The 27,253-nt window shown below is 40.2% G+C and overlaps 2 protein-coding genes and 2 long non-coding RNA genes across 11 annotated transcripts in view; 3 read left to right on the top strand and 1 right to left on the bottom strand.

Annotated features, from left to right (window-relative positions):
* Positions 1-215: 215 nt before the first annotated feature.
* On the bottom strand, positions 216-17,244 carry SUB1 (SUB1 regulator of transcription). Of its 5 annotated transcripts, XM_086867712.1 has the most exons (7): positions 17,102-17,244; positions 16,338-16,609; positions 15,875-16,052; positions 13,870-13,942; positions 12,372-12,491; positions 6,149-6,257; positions 216-3,403 (listed from the first exon to the last, which is right to left on the bottom strand). In XM_086867712.1, the coding sequence occupies exons 4-7, from the start codon at positions 13,939-13,941 to the stop codon at positions 3,324-3,326; spliced, it is 381 nt and encodes a 126-aa protein (XP_086723838.1). In that variant the 5' UTR covers position 13,942; positions 15,875-16,052; positions 16,338-16,609; positions 17,102-17,244; the 3' UTR covers positions 216-3,323. The 5 variants fall into 5 exon arrangements, with proteins under 5 accessions (XP_086723838.1, XP_086723836.1, XP_023799825.1 ...); XM_086867710.1 differs by lacking the exon at positions 17,102-17,244 and having other exon boundaries at positions 16,161-16,338; XM_023944057.2 differs by lacking the exons at positions 16,338-16,609; positions 17,102-17,244 and adding an exon at positions 14,960-15,066 and having other exon boundaries at positions 15,875-15,966.
* A 1,675-nt stretch (positions 17,245-18,919) lies between these two features.
* On the top strand, positions 18,920-19,966 carry LOC147648565 (uncharacterized). The gene is made up of 2 exons (XR_015280322.1): positions 18,920-18,953; positions 19,830-19,966. It is a non-coding gene; the product is annotated as an uncharacterized LOC147648565 (long non-coding RNA).
* Positions 19,967-21,068: 1,102 nt separating this feature from the next.
* LOC147648566 (uncharacterized) lies at positions 21,069-22,121 on the top strand. The gene is made up of 2 exons (XR_015280321.1): positions 21,069-21,193; positions 21,976-22,121. It is a non-coding gene; the product is annotated as an uncharacterized LOC147648566 (long non-coding RNA).
* Positions 22,122-23,262: 1,141 nt separating this feature from the next.
* ZFR (zinc finger RNA binding protein) overlaps positions 23,263-27,253 on the top strand; it is a 48,358-nt gene continuing 44,367 nt past the window's right edge. For 3 of the 4 annotated variants that reach the window (XR_015280320.1, XR_015280319.1, XM_023944001.2), the window contains exons 1-2: positions 23,287-23,512; positions 23,719-23,803. Coding sequence is in view for 2 of the 4 variants with exons in the window: in XM_023944001.2 (XP_023799769.1) it covers positions 23,476-23,512; positions 23,719-23,803 (122 nt within the window). In the remaining 2 variants the exon portion in view is untranslated. Of the gene's footprint in view, positions 23,513-23,718; positions 23,804-27,253 lie in introns of all 4 variants that reach the window. The other variant, XM_023944002.2, reaches the window with a different exon arrangement.

Here is a 27,253-nt window from a genome sequence, read left to right on the forward strand (position 1 = left end):
GTTTCCATCTACTGCTTCTGTATTTACATAATAGTTTTTCTTCTTATCCTAGTAAAAAATTTCTATCCCTCTGAGCTAGTTTCTCACCCGCAAACACAGACCAAACAGAAAATCATGAAGTTTTCAAATTTCCAAATTACAACAGTTGCAAGAAACAAAAAGCAGGTACCATAACATAATAGTGAAGCTCATTTTCTATTAAAAATAACACTCTGTCAACAGAAGTATTTTTTTTATTTTCAAGTGTTCAAATTGTTATTACACATATACCATTTAACTGTTTTTTATTTGAACATTAAGGTATTACAGTTGAAGGGCTCATATTTCCAGTGGCCTCTCTGCTTTGGACATCACCAGAGCAAAACAGGAAACATTCCACATGGCTGACAATAAGACATTTGAGTTACCAGATTTACAATCATCAATCTCATTTTACTAACGAATCACATACATACATAGCCAGGGCCATTTTCTTTAGAAGAAATAGCAAAATTAGTACTGCATTTGTTTATTTTCAATATGAGCATCTCTACATATGAGCAACATGGTACATGACAGTTTGATTATCACACACACAGCTCTGTGATGTGGTTTTTTTTTCCCCTAGGCTCCAAAGTAGGCCTAACTTATAAAACATATTGCTAATATGCCCTGCATAAACACTATGAATCAGATCTTTTGTCACCTAAATGGCAAAGGGAGCAGTGCTTTTATCTCACATTAGACAGCCTTGTCATACATGCACAATTTTCTTCCATGGACACTTCTACACATACCCTAGCTAACATTGTCTGCAAAAAATAATCTTTATTCAAAAAAGATTTGAATTTTCTTCTCAAATTAGAGAAGCTACAGATGATTACATGAAAAATCACTAGCATTTATTTAAAAATAATACTGAATGTGTCACACTTATTGAGGTTACTTGCATATTACCATCTTAAAAGCACATCAGTCATCTGATGAAGTCATCCCATTTTGAATTCATCCATGAAACTGATTTGTCTCTTTTGATACTACTAAGTCAGTTCATGTCTAACAAATACTAATTTCTTTGAATTTCTCTGCCATCAATTTCCACACAAAAACTAATCGCTATATTAAACCTTTCCACTTACTCTCCCTAAATGAATGATTTTAATTTCCCATCCTCCTGAACATAATTCACCTACTAGAACAGCAATCTAAGTGAGGCAATCTTCCCTCTAACATAACCATGCACTTTTAAGAAGCCACTTCAAGGCTCTGAGGTAAAACACATGAAATCTGTTGCAAAATTTCAGACTTAAAGGAATAAAATCCTATTATATAGATTGCAATAAAAAACGCCTAGAACCTGTCTACAGTGATCTGAAGCAATTTATTTCATTCACTCATCTGTGAAATTTTAGCAGCTATTTCATATTTATTGTATTTGGTCCAAATAGCCCTATATGTTGTTAATAGTCACTCAAAAAAGAATGCTGTGCCCAAAACTACATCTGCTACTACAAACATCTCTTCACCCTTTTATTCACCCTGCAATTAAGCAGTTCTTAAATACTTATGATTTCTTGAGCCATACAAAAACAGATCTTAATTTTATTTGTAATATGTCAACAATGGTATAAGTTAAAAAGCAAGTGAAGATATGTGACATTTTAACTAAACAGCATGCACTTGATTTGATGAAGTCTCTCTTCCTCAGCCTTTAATACCTATTCGCATTATGAACTCTGCAGCACATAGACAGAATATGGCACTTGCAGACATGATTGTAATATAAACTATATCAAAATGTTCTGTAACTAAATAAGTAAATCTTGTTTATGTATACAAAATTTAGAGACTACATTATCATTAAATGGGAAAATTACACTAATTAAGTTGGACATTCACTAGTCTTGAAATGTCCTTTTTCATAAAGTTTTTTTATCTTCTTGCTTTGCTTAATTATTTCAGAAAACGAACTCCTCCAATTCTGCTTCCATTTCTTCACTGCAGTTATTTTTTGCCAGCAAACTTCTATCTTGCACCATTAACTTCCATCCTGGTGTGCCCTTTTTTGCATCTCCGAGTTATCCATCACATTCTCGCTCTTCTCCTTCCCATTGTTTGTGACTCAGAATCCCTTCCTCTAGGGCAGCATCTTGTGTAACAGAGCTTCCACGGGGCAGAGGCTTTTCTGTCCAGGAGGTAGCAGGGCTGACCAGCCAAGCTCGCTGGGTCATGGTCCACCATGTACTGGGTAAGCTCCCTGTGCGCACTAAGCGCCTTCTGCACAAAGATAAACCAGCTGTGCACATGTGAGCCACAGAAAGCAACCTGAGTTCGGTGGCCTGGGCAGGCAGCAGGGACAGGGCAGAAACATGAGACAGACATTTTGGCTGCAGCAGTTTTAACCCTGTTTTGATTGTTTAACCTGTGTTATAGTCTAACTTAAGCATCATTGTTTGTGCAATACTTTCAAATGAACAAAAACCCTACAGCCAGATAAACCACACCTTTTCTATGGAATAACTGATTAGTATGTATTCCAGAATGAATTTAATGCAAACCTTGAAGAGTGTACTAATAACCACATTTGGAGCTTTTAAATACTGAATTATTCTGAGGTATATGTCTATTACTGTTCAAGTTTATGCTTCACATCTAAAGACCAAGAAAGAAGGCTACCTGTATTTTCTAGGTCAAGCAAGCTATAGAAAAATGGGAAGAGAGAGCATGTGTCCTGTGTTCAAGTGTTACTGTTTAGCATAATCCTTCATGCAAGTAATGCAGAAAAAGCTATATATTAAAGACTGTTTACATCTGATTAAAAGGGTAAATTAGCAAATACAGTATTGAAAATTATCTACAAAAATCTGTTTTTCCAAGTATTCACTGTTTGTATCGTCTTAAAGCAGAAAGCTGCAGGGCAATACCAAAGAAAATGGAATAAAAGAAAAAATGCAACTGGGACATTTTAAGAAATCCCCTCAGAAAACAAATTCATATTAACTGTAAACTAAACTGAAATTAAAACAATGACTAAAGCTATTAGGTGGCCTTATCAGCAAACACCTTCAATCAAAAGGCCATAAACAAGTATGCTTTACATATTACTTGATTTGTTTATTTAACACCATGGGGTGAAAGCAACACAATTCTTTTTAGTAAAGTATACACAAATAGCCTCACTCAGAATACACTTTTAATGCACATAAAAAAAGTATTCATCTTACAAATTGTTTTGCAATCCAAATATACAATAGCTTGGAAAACAATATTTTAGAAAACTAAAGCCAATGTAAAAAGACTGCTTAATACAACTAAATGATAAAAGTTTTTGTATGGCTCTGCCTTTAGAGTTTTCTTACTGCATCATCAATATCAGAAATCTGTTCCTTCAGCTGGTTCCACTGTTCTGGATTTAAAGAAATACCTGAAAAGCATTAAAAATAGACACTTAAGACAAAAAAAATCGTGGTGCAGGATCTTCTGCAATTATTATAAAGGCTGCTTTCATACACAACGCCTATGTTATAATATCAATACTTGAGTTACTTCAACAACTGTCTTAGTTACAAAGTGAAACTACACACTTCCAACACTTCAACTTAACCTGAAGTTATCTCTAGGTAACTAACCTGAAGTTATCTCTAGACACATTTACAAAGAAAATGTGTGTAACAAATAATTTTACAAGTACTAGGCTAAACACAAGAAGTGAAATACAACTCTGGCCTTGACAGAAGGCAGTACAAAAGCCTTGGCTGATAAGTAGGAAATCATTTGTACTCCTGTTCGTTCCTAAAAGCTGTACCTATGAAGACAGGTCTGCTGTGCACTTCTCAAGTACCTTAATTCTGGCTTTTCCCACTTTTTTTTTCTTAAAGCACTGTAAATAACAGATGCTGAAAGTAACATTTGGAGACACTCTGTCACTCATTAGCACTCACAAACCAACAGCAAAGTTACTTTTTACTTCAAGTTCTCTATAGTTTCTAGTGACATTCAACCAATAATCATTCAGTACCCCACAACCCATCATTTCACTTCTAAATTTGATCTCAACTTCCTCTCAAGCTTGCGTACAGGCATGTTTCATTTGAACTTTGGTCTACACACTCTTACCCTAAAATTTCTACACCCACTCTGTGGAAAGTGCAGGCTCCCAGTCCTCTCATACTTTCTCCTATCAAGCTCTTCCACTAATTACTCCCACTCTCCCCTCCAAGTGATACTTCTCCTTCACTGCTCTCTCCCTGAAGGTGAAGCAAGACCTGAAAACAGCTGAAACTTTGAATTTTTGGAGAACATTTCTCGAGACTACAGCATTTTCTTTTCTATACCATCACTGTCTTATCAGAGCACCACCACAACTTTAAGCAGCAAGTAGTGTACATGGAGGTTCTCCAAGCAGTCTTTCACCAGCCTTTGGAGGGCAAGTTTCATCTGTAAACAGGTCAGGTCTGCTAACGATTATTAGGGGACTTAAATGTCATGAAGACGTCCCTCAACCACAGACCAAATGAACCAAACAAAATTCAGACCTGCTGCTTGAGACATGCCAGGTTTATTTTTATTATAAAATTTTGACTGCTTATTATACTGGTTTCAGGGTAGCTAGATGAGCAGCCTGTGAGTGCATCAAGGAAGTATTAGACTCACAGTGTATCAGACTTGACTTTATCATAACAAAATTAAGACTCTTTTGCTGCATTGATTAACAATTCTATCTACATCATGTCATTTTTGTCACTTGGCCTTCCTATCAAATCCTGTCGTAGTTTGCCATTCAAAGTGCATATACTATTGCATTCTACCCTAAAACACACAACATAAAGTCCTTAGAAGTAACCTTTTCCATCAACTAGCAACAAATCAAAAAACAGCAATTCTCCTGTTGAGCATCAGTATACCTCTTCATGCAAACCTCTTCTCAGTGGTTATTCAAGAAATGCTGAAAATGCTTCTCAGATTTTCTAAATGACTGTTTACTGAATTGCTCCTGAAGACACCGAAAGAATGTAACAAACTATGGTGATTATAGATTACATTTCTTCAAACTTAGGAGACTGCCAGTACATGAGGCTGGGGAAGAACTTTTTGCAACAGCATGTATTGACAGGACAGGGAGGAATGACTTTAAACTGGAAGTGGGTAGATTTAGATTGGGAATCAGGAAGAAATTCTTTACAGTGTGATGATGCACTGGCAAAGGTTGCCCAGAGAAGCTGCAAATGTCCCACCCCTGGAAGTCTGGAAGCACTCAAGGCCAGGCTGGATAAGGCTCTGAGCAACCTGGTCTAGTGGAAGGTGTCCCGCCCACAGTAGGGAGTGAGTAGGGTTGAACAAGATGATCTTCAAGGTCCCTTCCAACCCAAACCATTCTGTGGTCCTAAGAATCTGCAGGGCAGAACGTTTTATACATACATTTCACTGATGCTATACAAAAATGGATAAATTTAGGCTTTTCAAAGAGAAGCAACATAACATTAAGCATAGCACCACTACCGCAACTGTCCTACAATCCTCATCTTGAGATGTGCATGTTCTGGAAATGGTTCAGAGTGAAGCCTTGCCATGAAAAGCAACTGTGCAAGTATCAGCTGGAAGTACAAAGGAAGTGTGTTGTGCTACAGATTGCAACTTGGGACACTTGAGATATTTTCTCCTCAACTAAATCTTTTTTAACAATATTTTTTCGTAATTAGTCAAATTAAATGTTTAGGCTAAAATACAGTAGAAACAGAAGGACATGGTTGGTTTAACAAAATTTGAAACTTATAAAAACGATTAAATACCTTCAATTAACTCTGAAATAAGAAATCCAACCATAAGAAGAAAGTTGGTTCAGTAAGTTTATCAACTAACGGGACGGAAGATATGGCTATGGTGTAAGCACGTTTATAACACCCCTACCAAATTTGCTTGTATTTGACACCTTGCTTTACATAAAGCCTGGAGGATCTCTTTAGGAAAACAGACTCAGGCCAAAAACACACTTTTATCCATAACCTACAGATAAAACTTATTCTTTGTAATAAGAAAGTAAAAAATGAAGAGTAAAAAATATACTCATAAAGTATCATGTAGCAACAAAGTAGAAAAATATGATATAGGAAGTTCTACTGGACAATGCAAACCATGTTTTAATACAAAGTAACATGAAGCAGAACGATACCTTTTCTGCCAGGCTTCATTTCACCTTCTTGATCCATCCAATATTCTCTAATATCAATTAAGACTTTTCCTTTAAAGTCCCGAACACTGACATACCTCATTTTGCCAATCTGTCAAAACACATATAATGGTCTATTAGGTATTTTACATATTAGAGCATTCACTTTCCCCAGTAGCATTAGATTCTTGACATGTGACACTGCAGCTTATTTTAGACACCACAGAAACAACTAGATTAAAAGCTTAATTCAGAGTAGTCAGTAGGCTAATAAGTAACGACTTAAAACTGATTGAGCAGGCAATGCTCAATGCAAAAGCAGCTCTCCTAGAATAAAAATACCTGTATTCTTTACATGCTTCCATCTAGCAAGTCATAAACTTACTGTTTTCTGACAAAAAAAGATTTCCTTTCTTTGCAACAGTTCTAACCAAAGGAGGAAAAAGGGAACACTTCTCCCAAAACTAAACTTTAGTCCATTCCACAAGTACAGAAAGCAAATTAGATGTTCATGTGGGATACCTTCCCCCCTTTTTTTTTAACACAGTAATTACAGATGGAAGTGAAGCTAGCCACCACCAACTGTCCCATGCGCACTCCCAAGTCCTCACTGGTACCTCAAAGGTAGGTCTTCAAAAAAACCAGTCAAATATTTTAAGTTTACCAGCATGTAGCACAGTACAAAATTTTGGAACTTGGATTTTGGAATTCAGTAATTTTCAGTGTCGTAATTGAATTACAAGGACATCTCTTTTTTTCAGGGGTGGAGTGGGCAGAAGCTGGGGAAGAATCATACTACCAACTATGCATACTACCAACTACACTACATGTTTGGGCTTACTTAATATCTTTCCAAATAAGATAAAAAAAACTATCTATTCAAATGAATTCCAAGTACAGGGTTGAATTTGAGAACCAAAAACTAGATAATTAAAATACGATAAAAAACAACTTTCTTGCAATTCTAAGAAATCCCTTGAATTCTGCATGTACTTCCTGTATACACTTCATATAACAAAAGAATAGATTCTAAAGTAAATAATTTTTAAATAAAATATTCCTTCCTGGTAAAGCACTACCCTTCAACTTCTTTTATCTCTGCATGTTGTATTTTGATACAATTTAAAGATGGGCCCTACACTTCTGGCCCAAAACCACTAGGTTTAAGTTTGACAAAAAAGAATTAAGAACTCCAATCAACAAGAATAATTCACAGATGTTTAAGTCGTATACTCTCATTTCACAACATAGATAGAAACATAAATACATTATCTTTGCTTAAACGAATTTTTCTTCTTCTGCAGATTCTATATGACATCGAAAATTGATTTTAACACAATTAGGACTTTTTAGATAACGTAAGTCTGAAGCACTTCTCCTACTTCAAAGCATCCTTTAAAATTAAGAAGACATTACTGTTCATAAGACAGTTTTTAATTGATAATTACAATACAAATTTAAATACAAATACCATACAAATTTAAAACTCAAAAATAAAAGTATAATGTTATGGCAGCTTAGATCTTTCAGATCAAACCCGGTACCATGCCCAAGTCCATCTGCACTCCTGGCAAAATATATCCTAAATAGCCTACATGGAAAACATTTCTTGGTTTTACCCTTTAACGCTCCAGTAACTTTTAAGGTCACCTCCAGGAACAGCTTCAATCAGGAGCACTCTGCAGCACCATTTTTTTCCATGGCTACTGAAGTATATTAGTACCTTGCCAAATAATTCCTGATTAGTTTTAAGAAATAAAATCTAATTCAATATAGCAGATTACAGCTGCAAATACAGTAAAAATGTTTAGAATGTGATTATCAAGGATAAGAAAAGACTGCATCTCTTAATCCAACTACAATAAGGTAAGGGGCAGTAACACAAACTTCACATTCATTTGATCATAAAGTCTGCCTTAGATAAAAGTATTTCTCTATGTAAATGATGAAATTAGATTTCACATGAATGTTGCCATTAAATTTCAGATATTTAGTTGAACTCTATATAAAAGTTGCCACTACTAAAATTTTTAAATACTTAACTAGTTACATAAATTTATGTCCTTTGATACTTATCTACCTGTAACTCTCATACAAGTTCATTTCTGAACAATAATTCTTCATGCACCTGCTGATAACATTAATTTCAATGATTGAAGGTATTTTTGTATCTCTATAACCAGAGCAGCATTCCAAGGATTGCTGTACTGGGAGGAATTAGTTTTCTTCACGTTGGCTGATATGGGGCTGTGTTCTGGCTTTGATGTTTTAGTTACTGCTGAGCAGAGCTTACACAGAGCCAAGGCCTTTCCTGCTTCTCACACTGCCACGCTGGCAGGGAAGCTGGGGGTGCTTGGGAGACCGGGAGGAGACACAGCCAGGAGAGGTGACCCCAAGTGACCAAAGGGCCATTCCAGACCCTGTGACATCTTGTTCAGGATATAAAGTGCAGGGAAGAAGAGGGAAGGGGACATGTATGGCGTAATGACATTTGTCTTCCCAAGTGACACTTGGATGTGATGGGCACTGCTCTCCTGGACATGGCTGAACTCCTGCCTGCCCACTGGAAGTGATGAATTAACTCCTTGTTTTGTGTGGCTTTTGCATTCCCTACGAAAATGTCTTTCAGTTTTCCAGCTTTTACCCTTCCAATTGCCCTCACTGGTGGGGGTGTGAGCGAGCGGCTGCCTGGGGCTTGGTTGCTAGCTGGGGTTAAACCAAGATAGTCGTCATGATTTATAGAAAAGTACCCAGTGCAGTTCAACCTTCACAGAGAAGTTCATATACTTTTTATTAAATAGTAGAGATCCTTAGATTACACTACTCTATTGTAGTATTGTCGTTCCGATTGGGAACAGCTATAAAGAACGACATGGACTCTCAAGGGAGTTTCAACACGAGAATTCTCTGGTTTATTACTTCAGGCCTGTTTTTATAGACTGGTACGTGGAAGGTACAGAAAAGAAACTCCTATTGGTTAACAAAGTGCTACATCACCATCATTGGTCAGAGGGGCTCATCACCCCCCTGACCTCCTCCTGCAAGGAAAACAAAGACTGCAAGACAACACCTGCAAGGCTGTTTAGTGTCCCTGAGAATTGTTTTAATTCCTTCTCATATTTTTCCCAGGCTACTTTCTCAGGCAGCCTGAGGAGCCATGCGGCCTGCAATCTGTACAGGCACTGTGGCTCAGATTTAGCATCCATATAGTATAATAAATCAGTAAACATTAAAACCATTATTTCCAGGTTTCTGTTTCTTAGAATAAAAAGCACTGAACTGTATCTCTGTTCCATTCTGAGATAAGCAACTAAATTCCTGTGTGAGTTTCAGCAACTTTTTCATCCTTTTTCTATTTCCAGTTTTTCTGGATTAAACTGTGCACTCACAGAGCAAGCATAAATAGCAAAAAAAACTCTCTTCCCTAGCCAATAACCATATGTAAGGAGGACAAGACTCCTGTAAACAGTGACATCTGCAACAAAGCAAATTGTGAAATGCATCAGTGACCACCTAAGTTTCATAATTAGTGTGCTAAACCAATCACAGTTTCAGGAATCATGAATTTCTATGTTTACCTTCTTTCAGGAGCCTATGATAACGACATTGAGAAATTAAACTGGAAAAATCAAAGAACTTACTTCTCACAAGCCAAAACCCAAATATGAAAACTCAAAAAAGCAAACAAACAAATAAACAAGAAAAAAAAAAAAACACACCCCAAACTTTGGGAGTTGGACAGAACAACACAGAGACAACTTCTGAAGTAGCAATTTTAGTTAAATGCATGATCATGCAGTGTGGTTCTGCTCTGGGTAGTCATTAATGAATCCTGACAAACCTTATCCAAATCAGGCATAGGTAGATGATAGGATTAGTCAAACCAACCAAAGCACATGGTGCAGAGCTCAGTCTGGCTTGAAGCCACAGACAGGAATCTACTGCATCAAGGCTAAACCCTTTCACATTGACACAAGTAATGCCTATCCTTAGGGCCTCAAGTAATACATCACACATGGGAGTAACAAATTTCTGCAACCTAGCAGCATACAAATCCTTCAAGCTGCAGTGTATACTAGGTTCCCTATAAAACCTAATAAGGCCAAGACATGCAAATACATAAAATACAACTTGTCTCTTACATAAAACAAAAATGTTCTACTTACATTAACACTTTTCTTTGCAAGCAGTTGCAAAAAAAATTACACCAACAACCTCAAACAAAAATACAAAAAATGTAGATTTTTATGAAAATGATGAACCTTCTGAATACAGCAGTCACAATGAGCTCTATATTAAGGGAATCTGTATGCTTCAAGAACACAGCCTGAGGGTGTAGAACAAGAAGACTCTTGGTTCCACATTATTTGCAGCCACTCCCACACACAATATGGACACCATAGAACTTGTGACTATCCTATGAATGCTTTACAGCCTAATTTTCATCAGCTGAAGCCACTCTTGTAAAGCTATACTGCAAAGTCACTTCCACATCAGAGATCATTTTACTGCCCTGAGAGAGAAACTCTCCTGAAAGGTTTACAGTATCACCAAAAGGCCTAGAACAAAACTACATCTAAAAAATTAACGAGCACACCCTCCTGGGTAGGGGGGAAAAAGGGGGAGTGTCCTCAGACCTACTGTGGTTGTATTTCTATACTGCAACATTTGCACATTAGTTACTGCACAGAAGTTAAGGCAGACTACAAAAACTGACAGTGCTTCACCATAACACAGTGAGTGATCTAAAAAATATTTCATTGTTGATTACTTCAAAGGCAGGCACAGACTGGGTAACATTGATATTTTAGGTCAAGGTGACAGTCAAAGATCCTTATGCTACTCAACACCAGAAAAACCCTGTTCTTGTCAGAGTAATATGAATCCTCTACTGTCTGTTTTTAGTAATTTCTTATTATCTTAGGTCAAAGCGGTTTCAAGAAACCAGATCATGCATACTTTCACTTTTATTTGAAAGGTTCTGGGTGTGTTTCCGCATCAGGGGAACACTAAAACTTTTAGTTTTCTCCAAGGCTGGAATTTCTGAACTTAGTACAACCATAGCAACTGGAATTTATGAACTTACTACAAACATAGCATTAAGTTTATACATAGCTCTTTAGAATTCCACCTGCAGTTCATGTCATAAGTTGTAGAATTCACTATTTCATTCTTCCTACATGGTTCAAAGCATGCCCAAGCAGAACTAAAAATACTATACACTTCCTTCAATACAGAAGTTCAGCATCAGACTTCAAATGAAGCTCACCCTCCTAAACATAATTGGAAAAATAAGAATTCAGGCATTAAAAGTAACTGCCACATTATCACAGTATCAGTTAAGCAGGTCTTCTCTCTAGAACAGACTTTTCCTCCCCTGTATTACTCCACATGGCTACAGCCCAGAACCATTTCATTTACATCACTCTGTGCTTGGGTCACCTCATTAGGCACCTTTCCCATACCCTTTCACTAACCTGAGAATCAAAGCCTCAAGAATTTAAGTTCCTTTCCAGACAGCTAGTCAGAGACATTTAAAAGATCTTGATTCACATTCCCAAAACAGCTAATTCTGAGCTGTATAACAGCTCTCTCACACACTGCTACTGCCTTGGCTAACCCTCGAACTGCAATACCCTGAATTCACAAATGCATCTTTCTATTTAAAAATAGACATTCATCCCATCTTAAAAACAGGGCAATACCACAAGTTACTATCTTTATGGATGTTCAGTAATCAGACCCTACATCATAACATAAAGGAACAAACAAAATTTATTCCAATATGCTGACATAACACAGGAGGCCAAGCTGCCCTTGACCTAGTTAAATAGGAACGAAGAGTCCAGACTTTGGTGTCCAAGAACATTTTTTTTCAAGAGCCCTAATTAAAAAAACATTTCCATGTAGAGACAAACCCAATCTAGTATTTAACATATACTGATGGTAAGTGCTGTATTTACTGGCAAAATGACTACCCAGAGCTAGCAGGAGCAAAGTCATGAGAATGAGATCAATTGATACAACTCAGATTCTTTTACCCTGATGAAACCCAACCATGCTTTTCTGAGCATCTCATCTGAATGCCAGCATAGTAATCCTCTGAGGCCAAGGATTCAGGAGGCCAAGCACTAGACTGTCAAGAAGTTCGTATCACCTCATAAAATCTATACAACTTATGATGTAATGTCACTTTAAATCAGGCTCTACGAGTCATCAGTTTTACCTGAAACATATTCTCATCTCTGTTACTGCTTTGCTTAGAAGAAGCTGCACCTTTTGAACTTTCACCAGTCTTTTGTTTCTTGACAGGTTTTTCTGGAGTTACTTGCTTTTTCCGCTTTGCCTTGGAGCAAAACAAAAAAAGAAAAGCATGAGCCACAATCCTTCTGTATGCTACAGATAAGTTTACATGGTATGTCACAGCCTACTACCAAGCAATGCACTTTATCACCTTCTTGCTGTGAAGGCAGGAATCCAATACTGTACATTTAGACTGGAATTTTAAAACTCAAAAATGAGCCTAATTCTGTTCTCATTAAAGTAATACATTGGTTTTAAGGAGAATTTTATCCCATCAAAATACATTTCAAAAATCCTTCTCTTTCTGCACAGTAACACTGTCAGTTCAGTAATTTTAATAAAAAATTTAAGTCTGATGGAAATGGTACCCTCTTCTCCACTGAACAGAACAAAAGGTACAGAACAGCTTACTACACCTCACAAAAAAAAAACCCAAAAAAACAACATAGCTAATGTAACGAATAAAGAATTTGGAAACCATATCTATTAGACCATTGTATTTTTTAAATAAGCATCTAATCACTTCCCACAGCATGACAAATTATGAGACTTTTTAAAGCATTCAGACAGTATCACCTGTAAATCAGATTACCCAGGGAAGCTACAAAGTTAGTATTTCTACTCAAGTGAAAATAGGAGACCAGACCTCTTCATGTACTGTACTACATTAAAAGACCTGGTGTGTGTGTGTTACCACCTAGCATTTCTTAAAAAAGATAAATTAACTAGTTTTTTTCTGATTTTGTTCAAAATGACTGGTACAGCTATACAAACTTCAACTTGAATAACTATTTAAATTAAATGGGAACATTTGATTTATACATTAAAACAGCTATCTTAAAATTTATCAATTCAAAGACAATCAGGTTGGCTCAGCTTTTAAGTGAGAAACTAGCAGACAGTTTAACACCAAATAAAAGAAAATGAAAAACAGAAAAAATTCCATGCAAACAAGATAAGCAAATGATACAAGGAGCATCGGGCAAGTGTAGATTTTTGCTATGGAGAAGTAATTAGATACTAAAATGTCAGCGGGTGGCTGTAGGCATGTTCTCAAGTCCAAATTCTTGCTACCAGGGCAGTTGATATAGAAGCCTTCAGAAGCTTGCCACAAAGCAGCAAAGAATCACAGGGAATTTGTGATTATCATATGGAATGGCATAAAGAAAACAAAGATCAACTAAAGAAAAAAGCTTTCCTTCAGGGCAAAAATTATGCAATGCACCCACAGTTGGAAGGTGGGTTGTTTGGTTTTTGTTGTTGTAGTTGTTGAGATGGGTGGGTGGAAGAGAAAGTTTCTTAAAGTGTCTGATAAATCATACAGAATGACATGCATGTTGTGACATAAAGCTCCCCTAATCCCTTAACCCGAGCCTGAAACCGAAAAGTTAATACAGTAATAAACTGCATATATTGTTCACCTTTTTGTCAACTTCACTATCTGAATCACTGGCAGATGAGCTTGAAGATACAAGTTCCTTTGATTTAGGCATTCTGGGAAAAGAAAAATAACATGATAACACTGTATAAGGAATGACATTCCATTTTGGCTCGAAAGCAATCTTCAAACCTGTTTGTACTGGCTCATCTTCTTTAAGCCCTCCTAAATATTTTCCTGCCTTTTCATTTAAGCTTTAATACACACTGCAGATGCAATATCAAGCACTCTTCCATCTTATATCTCCTCCTCTTTTTGCTGCAAGTGCATTAAAACACATTTAGACCACATTAAATGCAGTGATTTGGCTTCTGAACTGTCTACAGCAGAATGATTTTTCACAATTTTCATATAAGCCTAGACATGGCAAAACCCACAATGTAAAATACACAATATAATACTGCCCTCCAGCTGAATCCTTTCTACTACATCCACAAATATTAATTATTAACACTCTAGCAATATCTGTATTATATCTGCAATATCTGACATGGGCATTTCGCCCAGATGGATTTGCAAGCAAAATGCTGCACAGTTGTCACATAGGTGACACTTGAGCTCTCACCTATAATCTAACAGTCTGAAATACACGTCAGTTACAGAGAACTACAGCACTGCAATTAATATTTTCACTGCAACTTCAAAACATCAGTCACTGGTGACTATTAACTTGCTAGACAAGCGGACATTCAGCATTCCTTGAATGCGTGCTGCCAGGTGTCCTTGCACATCACCCTGGTATGCAAACATGTGGTTAGATATAGCGGTTACACATCTTCCCTACTTGCTAGAAACTCTCTGTAACAAATACACAGCTCATTTGTTCTTTCAGAATAAAATTAAGCATCGCTGAAACTGTATAATACAAACCTTAGCTAGGAAAGGCCAAAATATTACAGAGTATCTTAGGAAAGAAAAAAGGAGTAACAGCATTCTTAAATGGACAGTGAAAAAAACCCTACATGTGCAAATTTAAAAAAAAAAAAAAACAAAGCAAACCAACAAAACGAAACAACCAAACCAGAGTCCAAATAATGCTAATGGATCAATGTGGTTCTAAAGTAGGGCAAAACCTGTGGTAATAGCTTGTAGCACAAGGTCGGAAGCTGCAGCACTGCACAGGATACAGGGTGTGAGGAAGCACACACAAGCCACGCTCTAGGATGGAGGTAGAGGTGCACTGGAATGGGACAATGTGAAAATAAGCAAACGGATGACAGTGAGTCGGTGAGCCAACGGTTTTTCGGGGGATGACCCTGGGGTCCGCATGTAAAGAATAAAGGGACAATATGGAGGAAGGTATGGGCGGAAACTGGAGGAAATGGGTACGTGGGGTGGTGGATGCCCCCCGGGGAGAGCTGAGCGTGAGGAGACACCGCAGCGCCGGCGAAGGGGACGGGATAAGCCGGGCCAAGGGAAAACGGAGAAAGGTAAGACGAGCCGGGAACTCCAGGTAGGCGTATCCCAGCCGCCATTTTCCTCCCCCATTCCTCTTTTCCACGGCTCGTGTCGCCCCCCGAGGAAGAGTCGAGACCCGAAGAAGGATGGGGGCGAGAGGGTGGGCGGCCAAGAACGCCCAAGACTTCCCAGGGCAAGGTGGCAGTGAATGGACTGCGGGTTACCCGTGGGGGGGCGGAGGAAAAGGACAGCAAGGAAACGAGCGGGGCAGGGGTCGCCGGCGGGCCGGGTATGCTCCCGGCGCGGGGGGGACCGCGGCCGGGCGCCATCTTCTCCCTCTACCAGACTGTGCCCCCCAACATGGCAGCTCCCCCTCGGCAGCGGTGGCTCGGTCTTCCCGCTCCACAGCGGGGTATCCCTCCCGCTGGGCACCGCGGGCACTCGAGGAACAAGGGGAAGTATCGCCTCGACGCCACCCGGCCGCGGCTGCTCCGATAGGGCCGGGAGGTGCAGCACCGGGGTCCGTGGGAAGGGGCGCGCGGGAGAAAATGGCGGCGTGACGGGGGCGCGCGAGGGGACCCAACACTCACGTCCTGCTCCGCGCGTGGCTCCTCCGCAGCGCAGCACAGGCGGAACTGACGCGGCTCGGAACGCCCGCCCCGGGCTGCTCACGTGAGGCGGCGGGGGGCGGCTTTAAAGGGGACGCGGCCCTTTGTCCCTGTCGTCGCTCGTTCCCGCCTCCCGAGGGGCGGGGGAGGGATCATAGTACTGGAAAGGAGATTATACAGAATCACAGAAAATCCCAAATTGGCAGAGACCCACCGAGGATACCGACTCGATCTCCTGGCCCTGCACAGGACACTCTAAGAGTCGAACCTTGTGCCTGACAGCGTTGTCCGAACACTTCTTGGTGCTGTGACTACCTCCCTGGGAAGCCCGTTTTAGTGCCGAACCACCTTCTCAGTGAAAAACCTCTTCCTGGTATCCAACCTAAACCTCCCCTGACTCGCCATCGAATCCTCTCACTGGCCACGAGAGTAAAGAGACGGGTACCTGCCTCTCCGCTTCCCCTCGTGAGGGAGCTGTAGACTGCGACGGACATTAGGAAGAATTTTTTCACGGGAACGATTAGACATTGCAGTGGTCTTCCCGGGAGGGTGGTGGAGTCACTGTACCCGGAGGTGTTTAAGGAAAGACTGGACATCGCACAGGGTCAGGTTGACGTGGTGGTGTTGAGTTTTAAATTGGACTCGGTGGTCTCAATGGTCTTTCTTTTCTAAATTGATTCTGTCGTAATCTGGAGTATCCCCTCAGTCTTCTCCAGGCTGAAAAAAAAACCCAAGCAAACCTAAAAAGACCCAAACAAACAAACAAAACCAAAATGCACACACACAAAAAAAGCCCTACAATAATTCATAAATAGCAGGGATTTTTCACGCTGCAGGGATTCCTCGATGCCGCTCCGAGCCGCCCGAGCAGCGGCGTGAGTCGGGGTGAGGCCGCGGCCGCTTTGCATAGCGAAACCACGGCCCCGCCACACCTGGGGCGCCGCTCGGGAACCCTTCCTGATGGTTCCCCTCCTGATGGTTCCCCTTCTGCCACCGGATCCCCCTTCTGCCACCGGATCCCCCTTCTGCCATCCGTGCCCCGGGTTTCCATCTCTACAGCTGGGGACAAGGGAGCATCAGGGCACCCATTCGGGCAGGCACCGCGGGGCTGAAGCACCGGGGATGAAAGCTTAAAGCTATCTCAGCGCCTCTTTTACACACCAGCATTTTAAGAGGTGTCCAAGAAAATAACCTCGAAAACACACTGACAGTGTTGCTTTTTTTCTGTAGCGTGTTCACACGGTGATGCATCCCGGGCACCCTGCTGAGGAGGGCTTGACACAGCTTAGTTCGCCTAAATGAGTTCTGCTTCTGAGACACACCGAAGTGGAAGGGAGGTGAGGAAAGGGCCCTGTGCCCTCAGTAAGAAGCGATTTTTAACAGACTTTTCGGACTGTGATAGGCCAGGCATGCTGTCAGACCACGAAGTGGCTTCATGTCGTGTCTTTTGTGTTACTTGTTTGAGCCTTTAAGTTTATGATGAATGTAATTTTATGAGTATATAATGAATATAATGAATTTAATGTTATTACTAACATTAAAATAGGGTCATGATTCACATGAAACTAATGCAGCTTGCTCCTATTTGCTGATGACTTTGCAGCAATGGGCCACGTAATTGTGTTGTGAGCAATTACAATTCGTCAGACACCCAGTACCAGTTAAGTCCTTTTCTCATTCTTACTAACTCCAGACTTACGCTTTTGCTTACACGTGAGTGTAAACTTTCTGTAAAAAGTGCAAACAAACTATAAAAAAATAGGAAGTGGACTGTGATCCCAGTCCTAGCTTTCAGATAAAGTTGGTGTACAGGCTGAGTGATCAGCCTCCATAGTTTCAGTAACAAACACCAAATAATAAAGTGTTGAAAAGCAAAAGTCTTTGGCTTTTTTTTTTCTTTTTTAAATTGCAAAGATCTCTGTTTATTAAAATGGCCCAGGAAGACAAACATGTTTCAAGAGGGAATAATCCCCCAAAATCAGCATGAGCAGCTGCAAGTTCTAAGCAGGGTTTCTGAAGAAGTACTTAAAGGAGGTGGACAAAGAGGCTTTTTAGAGGGGGTCCATGAAGTTCTTAGAGCCCTCATCATGAAGTAAATTGGCTTTTGCTATGAGAAGTGGCTATCACTTCCTCACTTTAATAGCAGGAAAACAAGAAGGAAATACCAGAAATAGGAACTGTGCTCATCTAAATAATCCTTGGTAACTTGCAGTTTCACAATGTCATCTAGGTCACAAAATAAAAGGAGAAATAGAAAAATATACAATTCTTACTGCATCTCTGACCTTTGGAAGATAAAAATATGATTGTTTAAACAAACAGGAGGCAAAGCACAGTAAATGATATGCAAGCAATATAGTAATTTACACCACTGCACCAACACCTGGCTTGTCAAGCATGTAATTGTGGAAGATGAACAGATTATATTGTAATACTTAATATTTAACTCCAACAACAAGATCATCTCCATATACGTACTATTAATTTGTAAAAAACCATAGTTATTCTTTTCAACTAACTTCCACTAATTTTTCATCTTAGAAGCATAATGAGAGTTCAGGTATTTGTAATTCCTATATGCTTTGTTTTTTTACAGGGCAACACTTGGTACACAAAGAATGTTCAGGTTTTAATCAAATCATCAAGGAATTGTTTATTCAAATCAACAGTTCTTTTGCATTTTTAATCAATTCTTTCAGTCTTGACATAAATCAAATTGACCGAAAGAAACATTTTCTGCTGGCTCTTAAGGAGTTAATTTCTTCCACCTGCAGTATTTCCTCTAAAGCAAGCACCGAGTTTATTTTTACAGCTAAATTCCTAAATAGCAGGTCAGTGAGGGGAAGGGAAGGTTTGCTGCAACTGGGATTTCATATTCTGCTTTTCAGGAATGATACATTTCTTTGAGAAATACTCTGATCATTGAGTGTAGTGGCGGTTTGAGTTTTTGTCGAATTACCTTCACTGTATTTCATCGTATTTGGAAAAGAAGAAAGAAGCTACTAAAAAAAAAAAAATGCTGGCTTTAGAACAGTGGGAAAGGAGCCATAATTTTTCCAAGGTAAACCTCTGCTGTTACCTTCTGAGTGAGTCATCTATCCCCCCTAGGGGTATAGTTCACTTTTTGAGCTCTTAAAATAGACTTTTGTAATGGGTTTGTTCCTTCATCAGATACTTTCCTTCTGTAGCTGCCTTAAAAGGGCTTAAATTCTTCTAGTTACTGCCTGATTGCCTCATTTCATATCCCACATGTGTTCGGCAGAGAAGAATGTTGAAGCATTAGTTTTTCTTCAGTAACAGATTTTAGCATGCAGATTTAAATGGGAATGCTGAAAAAATACACACTTGCACTTCTGATTACATAGCAATTACTAACTGCAAAGGATGACTTCTCTGGTTAGAAATAGTAGAGCTAGCAAGAAAACCATTTTGGGGCAAACCTAAAGTGGGACAGCTTTCAAAGCTTTGGTATTAGCGCTTACTAGTTTAAAAGGTGGAAGGCGAAATCTGATGTTGTGAAATGGGAGGTTAGCTATCATATTGACAGTAGTTTTATTAAAGTGTCAGGAAAAAAAGAGTAAGAGATGCTACCAAACAGTGTTTGTGGAACTGGAACTGGTTTGTTTCTCATGTGTATCATGTAATTTAAGTTTGCATCAATACTTGCATAATTTTTATTATGTTTAGGAAGTGGGGGTTTTTGTGTTGCAATTTAGTAACCTAAACAGTAATAACTTCCATCTGTGGTTTTATAAATTGCTTTTATAGGTTTTAATATGTCTGTTGTTATGGTCACTCTACAATATCTAAACTCTGTTGTTAACTTTTTTGCTTTAATAATTCGAAAATGTGGGGTCTTTTTCTTTACTGCTTAAAAAATGTAATTTCACTTTACAATAAGAAGGTTGATAAACTGAAAAATGTCTTGTGTTTCTAGCTATCGAAAATAATTTCCAGGTGAGAAGATAGCACTGGTCTCCATATGCTGATTGTAAATCTCTTTCTAACTAGAGCATTTACATAGAGAGCACTAAGTATTAAATTACCTTTTCAGGAAATAAAAGCAGCTTTTGTTAACATGGTCTGTGCTGTCTTGGAAAGCTTTCACCTTCTGCTGCGTGGCCCTGCCCTCTGGTGGGCACGCAAAGGCTGGCTGAGAGCCTGCTTTTACGTAAACTGGAAAGTTGTCTCCAAGAAATCTTACCTAATCTTACTTGAAAATCTTGAGATGTAAAAGCGTTTAGTTTTCCCCATTGTGTTTCAGTCGCAGTTTTGCAGTCTTGTGGCAACGGCAGAGATACTATCACATGCGTCTTCAGACGTTAAAGTAAAATAGTAGGATTGATGAGACTTGCATGTTATTACGGTGCTTTCTTCTTCTCATACGGTTGAAATGAAGGTCAAAAATGTGTTTTCCTGAATGCTAGTTTGCTTGCCATTTTTGTCTGTGATATTTTTAGATACTTTGAACTTTGCACAGACAGAGTATCTGTTGTATTTAATTCCAAGTTAAAGATTCATGTTCCAACATATGTTTTCATTCTGGAACTTCTTGGATGGTCTTCTGTAATCTTATTACAATCAGGGAGAGAGAAGTTTCTTTATCCTATTCAAGAAATAACTTTTCCATATTTCACTAAAGCTTTTCTATCTTGCTCCCTGTGCCACCACTTGCACTTTATCACTCCATGTATATTCCTTGCAGTTAAAGATTTAGAAATCAGTAAATGTCAAAAAGCCTTTAAAGATCTAATTTGAATTTATTACTGCTTAATTTTGAAGCAATATGATACATGTCTTAAGGAGATAGAATCTTGTTTCATAATCCACTGAGGTTTTTTAAGTATGGACCATGAATCTGATCCTGCAAGCTAGTAGTAGCATAAATAGATGTTATGTAATGGTTCACAAAGTCACCAGGAAGCATCAGGTTCTTATTAAGAAACTGCTGAGAGAAAGACTTGTATAATACTAGTGGGTTTATTTTTTTTTTCCAAGGAGAAAGGGAACTTTGGTTTTTAATATTTTTTGGTCACATTTAGAAAGTATGACTTTTCATAAAATGTGTTGTAGTTCTTTAAAAGTGACATATGCACTAAAACTCAAAATGCAAAATTCACACAGGAAAGTAATCTGAAACTTCCTCTGAAATTGCACCTGACTTGGGCTGCCAGATGGGAGCTTATGCTCAGAAATATGCAGGGCTGAAATCACAACATACAGGGTGTAGTATTTGAATTATAACTACTAGAATTTACTTGGATGAAGAAAAGCTATGAAACTGAAGTCAAAATCTCAGTTGTGAGTAAGAAAGCCTTGGGGTTTTCTGGTGTGAGCTTTGTTTGTTTGTTTGTTTTGTTTGGTTTGGTTGTTGGTTTTTTTCGTGGAGACAAAGTTGAAAAGAGGGTGAATATTCCAAGTTTATTTTGAACATTATAATATAATACATATCAATAGTAGTATATATTAATAATGTAGATATATATCCATGGAGAGAGTCCACAGGAGGATCACTGAACTGATCAGAGGATGGAGCACCACTGCTATGAGGAAAAGGATGAGAAAATTTGGTTTATTCACCAGGGAGAAGGGAAGGCTTTGGGGCTTCCAGTATCCAAAGGGAGGCTACAGAAATGATGGAGAGAGACTGTTTTACAAGAGCCTAGAGTGACAGGACAAGGGGGAATGGCTTCAAAGTGAAAGGCAGTAGGTTTACCTTAGATATTAGGAAGACATTCTTTACTGTGAGGGTGGTGAGACACTGGCAAAGATTGCCCAGAGAAGCTATTTGTGTCCCATCCTTGACAAAGTTCAGGGCAGGTAGGATGTGGCTCTGAGCAACCAGGACTAGTGAAAAGTGTCCCTGTCCATGGCAGATGAGTTGGAATTTGATGTCTTTAAAGTCCCTTCCAACCCCAAGCCAATCTGATTCTGTCATTCTGTCAAGTTCACCTCATAAATGAATAGCAATGGCAAAAAATAGCTTTAGTGATGCAGTGATAAAAGGTATGTGAATGTCTGTGTGTGTGTCTATATATGCTTATATTTTTAACGAAACGTACTGAATATTGTCTATTTATCAGGGTATTGGAAGGCTTATAACTGAAGAAAATTGAAAGACAGTGGAACAGAAGAAACTTGTGTTGTCTTCCTGTCCAAGTATCATGATCCAATGGTCTAATTATGAACAATTTTTAATAAAAGTAAGGATATATAAATCATAAATCTATTTATAATTTGTGTATCCTGAGTCAATTGGGATTTTCATGTCAGTGGTAATATCCTCTAAGTTCTTCTACAGAAGGTCTGTAGAGTCTTCTCCTCAAGTACTGTCCCACAGAAATGTGGATTAAGGCTTTTCTTTCCTAGTCTATAGCAATTAAATATTCACCCAGTAGCCACTTTCTTCCCAGAAAAGCACTTTTGGTAGAACCAAGCATATTCCTTTTACTGTTGTGCTTGATTAAGATAAGAATGAACAGGAGGTACAGTAATATTCTGTTCCTATGCAAAATTAATAATAATGACCAGCAAATTACGTTCTGTGAATTGGGAAGGATGTTTGGCATCGGAAGTAGTTGTACTTCATATGCAGCTGCAATAATGTTAGCTATGAGATGAGAAATAGCTTTCTATGAGATGAGGAATAGCTTTCCTCTTCCCATTTTATGAACTATAATATCCTTGCAGTCCTACTGCCTAAAACCACAGCTACTGTGCAATATGGGAATCCCTGCTTTTGTGAGGACTGCAGGACATCCCAAGTATGTTTTGAATAGGCTTAGCTTACAGTAAACAAATACTTCTAAAATGATACTTTATACTTAATCCAGTGTTTATTAATCATTTTATATGTCTTGATTAGTTTATGAATAATGTACACTGTAGCACAGGCAAAATATATAAATGAGATAAAAGTATTTAGGCATTCAAGTTTTGATTTGGTCACAGTTTTGGGGGACATCTGATGCTGAGAGGGAAGGATTTGCCCGAAGGAGGGGCAGAGCCATGGGGAACACATGCTCATTTAGTGCCTTTGATCGGGAGGTCACTGCACTGGACGCAAGGCGCTGCTCAGCACGCTTCAGGAGTGATCTGATGGACTGCTGGCTTCTGGAAAAGTCACACTAATGGGCCGTGTGTGGGTGAGGCTGTACCAGCGTTGCACGTGCAGCAAGCACACAGGAACTATGGCGGGATTCTACACATAATACATACATATGTATGTCTGCGTCTGTGCATATGTTCCATAGGCGCCCCGAGCGCGGCTCCCCGTGCCCGGCCAGCAGGACTACAGCTCCCAGCTGCTCCCACGCACATCCCGCGCCTGCGCACACAGTTCCCGGGACGGAGGCGGCTCCCTGTTCCTTGTGCGAGAGCCTGGCCGCAACGGGACTACATCTCCCAGCGGCCCTCGCGCACATCCCGCGCCTGCGCAGGCGGAGCCGGCCCGGCCGCACTCCGCCGTTGTCGCCGTCGGTGGGTGGGTGGGGGAAGGGAGAGAGCGGGAGGAGGAGGAGGAGGAGGAGGGAGGGGGGGAGAGTTGAGAGTTCACCCGCCGCCGTCGCTGCCAGGCCGGACTCATGATTCCCATATGCCCGGTAGTTTCGTTCACCTATGGTGAGTAGCGGTGCTCGGCGTGTCCGTGCTTGGGGAGAGGGCGGCGGGCGGGGGTCGGTCCTGAGGCGCCCAGTCTGACCCGGCGCTCCCGCGCTCTCTCTCTCCCTTGTCCCTCTGTGTGTCCCGTTCTTTCCCCACTGCCTCCTCTCCCCGGGCCTCCTGTCATGGCCCCGGCCGCCGCCTCCCCTCTGTCGCCGCCGCCGCAGTGCCCAGCCGGCTGGGGGAAGATGCCAAAATGGCCACCGGCAACTACTTTGGATTCACCCACAGCGGGGCTGCTGCCCAGTACAGGTAAGCACCGCCGCGACCCCCCGGGACCCCCCCAGGGCCCTTCTCCCCGGCGGGGATCCCGGGCAACTCCCGCCCCTTGCCCCGTGCCGTGGGCTGTGCCCAGACCCTCCCGCCGTGCCTGCGGGTGTGTTCTCATCTCCGTGTGTGCTTGGGGGTGGAAGGTGGGGCTGGGCACCGCGGAGAAGGAGGAGAAGGATGATCAGCAACAGCATCGGGTCCCCAGGCCCTTAGATTAAAATGGCCACTTGCAGTCAGTCAGCAGCGCCGGCGAGTCACCGTGTGCCGCCCCCAGGCCCGTCTCCTGCCTCAGCTTCGGGGAACACAGGCCTTGCTCCCCAGCGCTTTGCTGTCAGTGTGGGAACCCAGGGAACACCTTCTAACATGGCTTGGAAACTAATCTAAGGGAGGCTGGATGGATCGGGGAGAGATGGAGCACCGGAAAATAGCAGGGGACTTAATCCAGTTGAAGTGATGTTATGATTAATGTGTATAAGAGAATAGAGAAGGTACTTTCAGGGACAGGTAGCTTTTTAAAAAAATGTCCTACTCTGATTTCTAAGACCAGGAGCTCCAGTGGAACTTGAGGACCTGTGACTCTGTTAGTATACATACCTGTGTCTTATGTGTCTGGATTGATCTATGAGTAAAGATCTCTTATAGACACATTGCCACAGGTCTTTGTATCTTCGTAGTTTTTGTTCATCTAAATTGTGGCCAGAGTGTTAAAAAAGTAATTATTAGCATCTATTATATCACATTTTCTGACATCATGTTACTTAACTTGCTAAAATACAGTCAGAAACATCTTTGCAATTTTGACTTATACTGGAGTGACACCTTAAAGTCCATATTTGAATTTTATGTTGCTCATTCCGTAAATCTATAATAAAGGCTTTCCTCAATACTTAAGATGTAGTGAATAAGAAAAAGCTCAGGAGAATAAAGCAAATATATCAGACATGATTAACAATAGTAATGAATGCAGACGTATGCTACTAGCTAATAAAAATTGCATATGTAATGTAGTTTTAGGAATGTACACTTTTGTGGAGGTGTTGGACTAACTCCAAATCTATTTTTTCTGTTGATTTTTCTCCTGAAAATGGGTGTGAAGTACATTAAACTTAATTTATTCTGGTATTTAATAGAGGATTAAATTTAGCTAATCTTCTAGTTCCTTTGGATGTTTGCAGTGTGTGTATGTGTCTACATTTTACGTGGCGGTTATAGTGAATATATAAGACATATATAGATAGAACTATATATGATAGAAATATATAGAACTTCCTTTTAAGTATAAAGGTTAAGTGAATAATAAACCAAGATCTGTATGTCTGCAGTTTTAAAGTGCAGTGAATTTTTAAAATCATCTTTTATTGAAGAGCTGAGATGATCTTTAGATTAAAGATCCTGAGCAATTCCTTTGAAGTTATATAATTGGAATAACATTCAAGTTTAATAGCTGATCCTAAGTGTGTTTTTGAGAAAATGGAAAACAGATCAAAAGTACATTTTTCCTTTGCTGTCATAAGCTTAAGATACTGTTTAATTTGCTATCAGTTAAAGAGTGTACATTCTATAAACGGTTTGTGTGTTTACCACATCTGGAAGTGAAGACACACAGCAATTGGTGTTCAGGCAGTCCTTTCATAAGAAGGAATTTAATATTTTGAGATGAAAACACAAGAGTCACTTAAAACGTCTGAAGGGAGCTTAGTTTCACAAAGCCATCTTGGTAGGTCCTTACTAGTGTGTTTACGGAGTGCTACAAATCATGTATTCCACTCCAGTGTATTTGAGAAAGAGATGGTGGTGGCAGGGGAAGATGGTAAGATTTGATATTACAACAAGTCTTTAAATTTGTTTCTGGTATTTGAAGTGACAGTTGATAGCATAAAAAAATCATGTTCTTGGAAACCAGGGCAATAGATAAACAAAAAAATGTTTTCCTACCTACTTAATACATAGGTGTGCCTCATAAATTTTGAAAAATAAAAGGTGTTTCTGGATGCTGAACTGACCTGTGGATTTTTTAGAAGTTGCTAGAAGTAACAAGGACTTAGGCTTAGAAGAACAGTTCACTTGCAGTTGAAGTCTTTAGTTCTTTATACATACACCATTTGGAAGTTCTGACCTGGTTGTTTTTATAGCAACAAATGGAAATTTTCATAATAAACACAATATTGGTCACATTTTTAAAGGTTCTCTCTTGGCCAAAATGGCTATGAGGAATTCTGATATGTTGGAAGAATGTTAGTCTGCAATTTTAGATGATCTCAGTGCTCTCTAATGATAATAATCAGAATTTTATTGATTTCAGCAGTTAGTTCAAAAGTTTATGCAATTCTTTTTAGTATACACACCTTTCTTATAATAACTTCAAGTGTGAATATCTCAAAATATGTTAAGTTTTCATCTGGAAATGTGAAGAAAAAATAAACCTAAACTTTGCATCAGAAAGAAGAGAGTCTAAGTAGATTCTGTTCAATTTCAATGAATAGAACAGACTCTTCCAATTGGAAAGGACCTACAGTGATTGTCCAGTCACCTCTCTGCCCACTTCAGGGCTGGCCAAGTTCCAGCACGTTGCTAAGGGCACTGTCCAAGTGCCTTGGAGCAATGACAGACTAGGGCATTGACTGCTTTTCTAGGAAGCTGTTCCAGTGCTTGACCACCCTCTCTTTATAGAAATGCCTCCTGATGACCAGTCAAAAGCTCTCCTGGTGCAGCCGTGAGCCACTCCCTCATGTCCTGTCCCTGGATTACAGGGAGGAGAGCTCAGCACCTGCCTTGTGCCCTTCCCCTCTTCAGGAAGCTGCAGAGAGCACTGGGGTCACCCTTCAGCCAGCCTCCCTTTCTCCCAACTGGACAAGCCCAAATTCCTCAGCTGCTGCTCACAGGAAGTTCCTTCCAGCCCTCCCACCAGCTTTGTTTTCCTCCTCGGGACACTTTGAAAGACCTTCCCCTTCTCCTCCACCTGCAGGGCCCAGGTTGAATCCGCCCCAAGGCTGAGTCCAGCGGGCATCCCCTCTCTGGGCTGGTTGTGCCGTGCTCGGTGCTCTGGGATGGGGTTTGTGCTCGGTGCTCTGGGATGGGGTTTGTGCTCGGTGCTCTGGGATGGGGTTTGTGCTCGGTGCTCTGGGATGGGGTTTGTGCTCGGTGCTCTGGGATGGGGTTTGTGCTCGGGGCTCTGGGATGGGGTTTGTCCTCGGTGCAGCCTGGGCACTGCTGAGCCACACTGAGCCCAGCACCAGCCAGTCCCACCTCCCTCTGCAGCTGTCCAGCCACTCCTCTCCCACTTTGTACCTGTGCCTACCATTACCCCATTCCAGGTGCAGAATCCCACATTTGAATTTGGTACATTTCACTCCATTAGAAAAGTGGCCAGTGCTCCAGTCTAGATCCCTCTCCAAGGCCTCTTGTCCCTCAAGAGGATCCACAGCACCTGCC

Source organism: Cyanistes caeruleus, chromosome Z (genome assembly GCF_971803275.1).
Source record: "Cyanistes caeruleus chromosome Z, bCyaCae1.hap1.1, whole genome shotgun sequence".
In the NCBI taxonomy this organism is placed as follows: Eukaryota; Metazoa; Chordata; class Aves; order Passeriformes; family Paridae; genus Cyanistes; species Cyanistes caeruleus.

Excerpts from the sequence above, each read along its gene's own strand:
- SUB1 (XM_023944055.2), bottom strand. The coding sequence starts at position 15,613 with ATGGCGCCCGGCCGCGGTCCCCCCCGCGCCGGGAGCATACCCGGCCCG. Across the intron at positions 12,492-13,869 it reads ATAGTGAAGTTGACAAAAAG|GCAAAGCGGAAAAAGCAAGT; the intron begins GTGAACAATATA and ends TTTTGCTCCAAG. Across the intron at positions 3,404-6,148 it reads AATGAAGCCTGGCAGAAAAG|GTATTTCTTTAAATCCAGAA; the intron begins GTATCGTTCTGC and ends AATGCTTTTCAG.